Here is an 8,565-nt window from a genome sequence, read left to right as displayed (position 1 = left end):
ACTCACAAAACTCTATTGGCAAATATTATGTGTGAGATTTGATAGTGATTGAATAAAGAGTTTTTAGTCTTTTTTTTTAAAGAAGTTATCTTTGTAAAAGAAAGTGTGTAGAAATCCAGTATTGTAACTGGTGGTTATCCTTTTGGGTGTGTGATCATCTAAAGGAGACCTCAATTTGATCTTGCTAGAGCTTCGCGAGTAGCTCTTAGGGATAAATTGGTTTTGTAGAAGATTGATGTTGAGTTGGATGCATAGGCAGGGAATTGCTGGAAAGTCTGTAAACATACTCAAATCATTTCTAATAAAGGTTGGAATCGGTAATTGATTCCAGGACTGGATGTAGACTATCAAACTGATAGTCGAACCAGTATAAAATTCCAGGGTGCACACTTTTTTATCTCTATACTCTTTATTTTGATAATGCATGTGTTCTTGAATCTTAGTTTTGAATAAATTTTTGAATCTTTTAGTGTTAAATTGGAATTAATATTAAACAAGTTGGTTTTGATATTAAGTTCATCACTTAGGAAAGAATTAGATAATCTAGTTAAAAATATCGTATAAATCTTCCTAAGGATAGAGGTCATTAACACCAACAATTGGCATCAAGAGCCTGATCTTTTAGACTAGTTCTCAAAAAGAAAATGACTTCTATTGATTTCTTGGGTGAAGGTGCCTCTTTAACTAGACCCCTGCCTTTAATGGGTCTGCTTATATGTACTGGAAAGAAAGAATTCTTATCTTTCTAGAGGCAAGTGGGCTTGACATATTAGATGCAGTAGAAAATGGTCCTTATGTGCCTAAACTTGCTGGTACTGATGGATTATGTATCAAGAAACCAAGAGTTGATTGGTCTGATGATGATAAGAAAAAAGTTGGCTATAATGCAAAAGCCAAAAATATAATAACTTCTGCTTTGACTAAGTTGGCTGTACTTTTTTTTTTATATTAAGGACAAAAAACCTCATATAAAGCCTCTCTTATTAAGGACTAAAGAGTAGTTTTTTTTTTTTTAAAAAAAAGTAATTACTTGGGTTACATGGGAAATATTTTCATTTAGTTGTAGAAATCATGATGGTTTATCGTAGACACAAATTCATGTTATAGAAATCAATTTTGAATTTTCTATAGACAATGAAAGCTCACACAACACTTGTGTATTATCATTTATCTATTGAATTTATTTAAAATCCCATTTCGTCTGACCATTTGAATAAATTTGAACAAAAAAATTGAAAAAATTTAAAAAGTAAAAGTTATTTCTATTGGAAACATATTTAGTATTGAGAATGATAACAAATGTGGTTAGCACTTGTTCATAATCTAAACATATTTAGTATTAAATGTTGGATAACCAAAATCCTTCATAAAAATAAAAATAAATGAAATTAGTTTGTATTCAAATCCATATTGTGAACAACTTAGTAGATGTATAGCTTTTCTTTTACTCAAACATCCTTTAATTTTTTCTTTTTATGTTATTTTTCTTTAGATAGTATGGATGTATGTACCTCTTTAAAAGCATCTCATCTCCACTTTATGTGCCTATCATCTCTCCACTTTTTAGAGAATTCTTCATATCTCGATAACATGGGAAACATATTTCACTACTAGAAAACCTCATTTTAGCCGTCATATTTAGTTTTGGCCCCCAACTTTGACGCTAGTTAGCGTCGGTTAAGCGCACACTAGTATGAAAAATATTTTTTAATGATTTTATGAATAGTTAGCATCAGCTAAACCGACGCTAACCGAAATAATGAGACGCCGCTAATTTATGGTTTTTATTTTAATCACTATGTACAGATTTGTAAAATTTAACTTTTTAATCATATTTGAAAACTTAATATTATTTTTTCCAATAACTCAGCCACTCTTGTATCCATCATCACTTCTTTATTTTCCCTAACCCTCTCCCTGGAACTTGTCTTCGCCGCCGCATCACTGTTTTCTTACCCTCACACTCACTGTCGTGGCCTCACCTTCACTCTCGTCTCTCAGCCTCCATTCTCTTTCTTCTTCATCTTCGTTCTCGCCCTTCTCTCAGTTTCTCCCCCAAATCGGATGAACCCTAATCAGCTTCAATCGTTTCTCATTTCTTAATTTCTCTTTCAAATCGCAGGAACCCTAACCTATATCTGGAAAATCCTAAGCGCAATTTCAGGTAATTTCTTAATTTTCTTCTAAATTTCAACTTAAATTGTGTGTTTTGTTTTCTAAACATTTGCTTTGGTTCCAGATATGGTGTTTTAGTGAGATTGGATTGGATTGCTTTGCTTTGCATACACGTATTTTCATAAATCTTCACTTTGCATCTGGTAGGCCCTCGGAGCAGCCCAATATTGATGAAAGAAGTATGAGGCTAAGAAGGCAGGCAAGTAATGTGCATGTAAATCACTCACTTATGAATGAAGGTTCCTATTCCTGTTCTAGTTTTGTGTTGCAAAGTTGTAACATATTCATGAAAATGACCAATTTTTTTGGACTTAGATTACCACTTAAGATGTCACGTTGTTATTGTTCTTGTTCTTTAATAAACAATTGCAGTACAATGAATAAAGCTCCTCGTCGCATTTTATTGAGCTTTGGAGCATCTTCATTCTTCTCTCACTTTATTCCTATGTCTCTTTCTATTTCTGGTGTCAAATCTTTCATTGCATCTGCCAGAATAACCGTTGGTCCTTTTGTCGATCAGGTCTACTCTCTCATACCATCTTCTTTATTTCATTCCATTTTTCAATTTTTATTCTAATCATTATTCCCTTTTCTAGATACTCAACAATGTTGAATGGCCATGACAGTTCCCCTTTGAAGAGCAGGATTTCCAGCGCTATGATGAGTAATTCAGTTTTATTCAATAAACAAGAATTATACTTATATATTGCTTCTTCACTCTTTTCAAACTTACCTATTATTAGTTTAGTCAAATTGGTTAGTTAATTATTTTTCATTAGTTACTTGTTTTATCTAATTGACTATATAACTTTATGGAATAAATCATTTTTAAATCAAGTTTAAGGCTCTGTTTGGTAAAAATTAGCTCTATAGTAGCAGTGTAATTCAATTCTAAAGTAATGACATGGCTGCACTTCAAGATTTTTAATGTTTCTAATATGCAAGAGAAACAAGTCTGGCATTACTAATAGAAGTTGTATGTTGCTGCTGTAGGTCCTCACTGACGATGTCGTACAAGACTTAAATGTGAACCCTACACTCCCATTTGAAGATAATTCGTTCAACATCATCACTAATGTGGTAAAATGCCTCTTCGTATATTTAATTTTGGTGCTGGAAACTAGTGCTAGTGGTGCATGCTATTGGTTGATACTTGTTAGGATATGGTTATTAATATTGTGTCTAACTTCTTGCTTAGCATATAATTCAGCCATTAAAAGTGTGAAAATTGGATCTGTCTTGCAGGTTAGTGTTGATTACCTAACAAAGCCTCTTAATGTTTTCAAAGAGATGAGAAGGATACTCAAGCCAGGTGGATTGGCCATAATGAGGTGACAAACTTGTTAGCTATCATTTTGGAATTGATTCATAATAGTATTTTTATAAAATCTAATAATTGAAAGAAAATTTTGTATGACTGAATTCACTTTCCTACAAATTCATCAGAACTTTTCTGGAACCTTCTAACAATTCAGTGGTAGTTGCTGGTTAATTATCCTTTTTGCAAATTGCTCGGTAACATCGGTTTGGATTGTTGTGGTGGTGAACAATTGATAATTGTTTTTTGTTAATTGGTGAAAGCTAAAGTTTTGGAATTTGCGGTGGCTAACTAAGTTATTATCCTTTTTTGACAACTGGGAAAGTCTAGGCCCGAGAGTTTTTGACAGAAGGGAGGAAGAGGAATTGGTGGTAGAGGTCAGATACCAACAGGAAGAGGTCAGGCTCGAGAGTTTGCTTTGACTCATCATGATGCTCAGCCATCCAATGCAGTAGTTACATGTATACTTTCTATTTGTTCCAAAGATGGTCATGTTTTGTTTTATCTTGGAGCTACACATTCTTTTTGCATCCTCGAGGTTTGCTACTCGACTTTGTAAATGTTCATCTTTTCTAGAAGAAGCTTTAATTGTGGCTACACCTGGTGGAGAAAATTTGCTTGCTAAGTCAATGTGTCGCTTTTGTGATATAGCTATTGAAGGCAAGGTGTAGCCAGTAGATTTAGAAGTTACTGACTTGGTAGATTTTGATGTGATTTTGAGTATAGATTGGTTTGCTTTGCATCAGGTCACTTTGGATTGTCATAACAAAATGGTGAAATTTGAGATACTGGGACAATCTGTCTTCTCGTTTCAAGGAGAAAGTTGTTGGGTACCACACAACCAAATCCCAGCCTTAAGAGCTAGCAGGTTAATGAGAAGAGTTTGTCAAGAGTACTTAGCCTTGGTAAGGGGTACACAAGTGGATAAGGAGAAATTGGAAAAAATTCAAATAGCATGTGAATTTCCAGATGTTTTTCTTGAAGAACTTCTTGTGTTGCCATCTGATGGGGAGATTGAGTTATGTATAGACTTGGTTTCTAACACTCATCCCATATCCATACCTCCTTATCGTGTAGCCCCAACACAACTTAAGGTGTTAAGGGAGCAACTTTAAGATATTCTTAATAAGGGTTTTATTCGCCCAAGTTCGTCTCCTTGGGGAGCACAAGTCTTATTTGTAAAGAAGAAAGATGGATCTATGCAGTTATGTGTAGACTATTATAGACAGTTGAATAAAGTAAATATAAAGAATAAATACATGTTACCCCGCATTGATGAGTTGTTTGTTCAACTTCAAGGAGCCCAATGCTTTTCTAAAATTGTTGTGGTTGGGGTATCACCGGTTGAATATTAAGAGAGAGGATATAATGAAGACAGCTTTGCGCACGCGTTATATATATTATGAATTTTTGGTTGTCTTTTTGTCTTACTAATGCCCTAACAACTTTTATGGATTTGATGAATCACATTTTAAAACCATTCTTGGATCAAACCGTGATTGTGTTCATTGATGATATCCTAGTTTATTCCAAAAGTAAAGAAGAACACGAGCGACAATTGAGGTTTGTTTTGCAAACCTTAAGAGATAAACAATTATATGTCAAATTCCCTAAATGTCAGTTTTGGCTTGATAGTGTGACAGTTTTAGATCATGTTGTGTCTAAGAATGAAATAAGTGTTGATCCAAGTAAGGTGGAAGCAGTGCAGAATTGGCCAAGACCTACCATAGTAAAGGAGATTCAGAGTTTTCTTGGGTTAGCTGGCTTTTATCGACGTTTTTTGAATGATTTTTCAAAAGTCGCATATTCGTTGACTAGGTTGACCTAGATGAAAGTTGAGTTTCGGTGGACCGATGCATGTGAGGAAAGCTTTCATAAATTAAAAGAGTATTTGACGTCAACACCTATTTTGGCATTACCCCTAGGTGGTGAACGTTAGGCATTATATTTTTATGCTTCTAGAGTTGGTCTCGGTTGTGTACTTATGCATTAAGGTAAGTTTATTGCATATTGATCTAGACAACTCAAGAGGCACGAGGTAAACTATCCGACACATGATTTGGAATAAAGATTTGAAGACATTATCCATATGGTGAAACTTGTGAGATTTATACCGACCATTAAAGTCTTAAGTATACCTTTCAACAACGAGATTTAAATTTACGAGAAAGAAGATGGATGAAGCTCTTGAAAGATTATGATTGCACAATCTTTTACCACTCCGGGAAGGAAAATGTTGTTGAAGATGCTTTGAGTAGGAAATCTATGGGTAGTCTCTCATATAGCAGAAATAAAGAGGCCATTGTTGAAAGTGGAATTCAATATGAACTTGATTATTTGAGGTTACTTTTAGTCCATGTACAAATTCGTCCAACCATAGTTGATGATATGAAGCAAGCTCAAAGTCAAGACTCATACTTGGTGAATATGGTAAATAATGTTCAGATTGGTAAAATTTCGTATTTTTTAGTTGATTCTGATGGTCTATTGAGGTTGAAGTTTCGATTGTGTGTTCCAAATATTGGGGGCTTAAGGAGGAAAATTTTAGAGGAAGCTCATCATTCTTCGTATACTATTCACCTAGGTTGTAACAAGATGTATCAAGATTTGGGAGAATTGTATTGGTGGGAAGGGATGAATAGAGACATAGCATATTTTGTCTATAAGTGCTTAGTGAGTCAACAAGTAAAGGTTGAACATCAAAAGCCTGCATGATTACTTCAACCTGTTGAAATACCTGAATGGAAGTGGGAACACATCACTATGGATTTTGTCACAGGATTACCACGAACCCAAAAAGGTTATGACTCCATGTTAGTGATTAGAAATCAGTTGACCAAATCTACACGATTCTTGCATGTGAAGACTACTTATAATGCATTCCAATATGCTAAACTTTATTTAGATGAAATTGTCTCTTTGCATTGTTTACTAGTGTTTATTATTTCTGACCGTGGGACTCAATTAACTGCTCAATTTTGGGAGTCGCTCCGATCTTCATTAGGAACTCGTTTGAGCTTCCTTGATATCATCAATTATGGTTGGACGAATTTGTACGTGCGTTAAAAATAACCTCGAATGACCAAGTTCAAATTGAATTCCACTTTCAACAACTTCTTGAAATTCGTTAACTATTGGTCTCTTTACTCCTGCTATATGAGCGAGACTGTCCATGGATTTCCTACTGAAAGTAACTGCAACAACATTTGCCTTCCCTAATTGGTATAACATTGTGCAATCATAATCTTTCAAAAGTTCCATCCACCTTCTTTGTCTTAAATTTAAATCTCGTTGTTGAAAGATATACTTAAGAATTTTATGATTGGTATAAAATCTCGCAAGTTTTACCATATAGATAGTGTCTCTAAATCTTAAGAGCAAAAATCACTGCAGCCATTTCCAAATCATGTGTGGGATAGTTCACATCATGCCTCTTGAGTTGTCTAGATGCATATGCAATAACCTAACCTTCTTGCATATTACACAACCGAGACCAACTCTAGAAGCATCACAATAAACTGCATAACTTTCACCACTTAGAGGTAATACCAAAATAGGTGTTGACGTCAAGTACTCCTTGAATTTTTGAAAGCTTTCCTCACATGCGTTAGTCCAACGAAACTCAACTTTCTTCTGGGTCAACCTAGTCAACGAAGATGCAATCTTTGAGAAATCCTTCACTAAACGTCGATAATAACCAGCTAAACCAAGAAAACTCTGAATCTCCTTTACTGTGGTAGGTTTGGGCCAATTCTGCACTGCTTCCACCTTACTTGGATCAACACTTATTCCATTCTTAAACACAACATGACCTAAAAATGCCACACTATCTAGCCAAAACTGATCTTTAGAGAATTTGGCATATAATTATTGATCTCTTATGGTTTGCAAAACCAACCTCAATTATCGCTCGTGTTCTTCTTTACTCTAGGAATAAACAAGGATATCATCAATGAACACAATCACGAATTGATCCAAGAATGGTTTAAAAACGCGATTCATCAAATCCATGAATTCTGCTGGGGCATTAGTAAGCCTAAAGAACATAACCAGAAATTAATAATTTCCAAAACGCGTGCGAAAACTGTCTTCGTTATATCATCCCTCTTAATCTTCAACTGGTGATACCCCAACAGCAAATCATTCCTAGAAAAACATTGAGCTCCTTGAAGTTGGTCAAACAACTCATCAATGTTTGGCAAATGGTATTTATTCTTTACAGATACTTTATTCAACTGCCTATAATCTACACACAACCTCATGGATCTATCTTTCTTCTTTACAAATAATATTGGTGCTTCCAAAGGAGAAGAACTTGGGCGAATAAAATCCTTATCAAGAAGATCTTGAAGTTGCTTCCTTAACTCCTTAACTTCTGCTGGGGCCATACTATTAGGAGGTATAGATATGGGATGAGTGTTAGGAACCAAGTCTATAGAGAACTCAATCTCCCAATTAGGTGGCAACCCAATAAATTCTTCAGGAAAAATATCTGAAAGGTGGAAGAAGTTGAAACTTTTGGAAATCAATTTTCGTCGCTACCGTTTAGTGTTTTGTAAAGACCTCTCTAAAATGTTTTCGTGTGCGTCAAATCGTTCTTCTTTAGACTAAGTATTTGATTTTGATTTCGAATATTCTCTACTTTATTGTTTTATGCTCGTTGTTCGGTCTTCTTTCTTGTTTTTTTGTTTGAGTACTCTTGTAATCATTTTGCTTTCTTTATGCTGTTACTTCTAAATGCTTGAGATATGCACTAGAGTTTCATTTGAATGGATATGAATCATTTTGTTATATTAATTTTGATAATGATTGAAGTGTCATTTCTTTTATATTTGACATGTCTGTTTTTTTCTCTATTTTTATGTTACACGTAATTGAACTCAACTTCTCTTTCTTTTTATGTGACCATCACGATCCATTTATCTTTATTCTTATATATATATATACTTATATATATATATATATATATTTAATAAAATAATGCCCGAGTTTGTTTAAGATACTAATGAGATGAGCAAACTTTAATTATTTGAATTATGAGTTATTTTGAATGTAAATAATGAACGAATACC

The 8,565-nt window shown here is 34.2% G+C and overlaps 1 protein-coding gene across 21 annotated transcripts; it reads left to right on the top strand.

Moving 5' to 3' along the window:
- Window positions 1-1,584: 1,584 nt before the first annotated feature.
- Window positions 1,585-8,324, top strand: LOC101491972 (uncharacterized). 21 transcript variants are annotated; one of them, XR_012163115.1, is made up of 7 exons: window positions 1,773-2,164; window positions 2,323-2,414; window positions 2,668-2,695; window positions 2,772-2,839; window positions 3,169-3,255; window positions 3,421-3,506; window positions 3,824-8,324. XR_012163115.1 is itself a non-coding variant. In XM_073368488.1 (5 exons), exons 2-5 carry the CDS (start codon window positions 2,357-2,359, stop codon window positions 3,665-3,667), a joined length of 237 nt encoding a protein of 78 aa, XP_073224589.1. In that variant the 5' UTR covers window positions 1,585-2,164; window positions 2,323-2,356; the 3' UTR covers window positions 3,668-8,324. The 21 variants fall into 21 exon arrangements, 2 of the variants coding, with proteins under 2 accessions (XP_073224589.1, XP_073224588.1); XR_012163110.1 differs by having other exon boundaries at window positions 1,782-2,164; window positions 2,548-2,695; XR_012163114.1 differs by having other exon boundaries at window positions 1,783-2,164; window positions 2,323-2,389.
- The last annotated feature ends 241 nt before the right edge of the window (window positions 8,325-8,565 follow it).

Source organism: Cicer arietinum, chromosome 5 (genome assembly GCF_000331145.2).
Source record: "Cicer arietinum cultivar CDC Frontier isolate Library 1 chromosome 5, Cicar.CDCFrontier_v2.0, whole genome shotgun sequence".
Classification (NCBI taxonomy): domain Eukaryota; kingdom Viridiplantae; phylum Streptophyta; class Magnoliopsida; order Fabales; family Fabaceae; genus Cicer; species Cicer arietinum.
The sequence above is the reverse complement of the archived record's forward strand: the minus strand, read 5'-3'. Positions and strand labels throughout refer to the sequence as shown.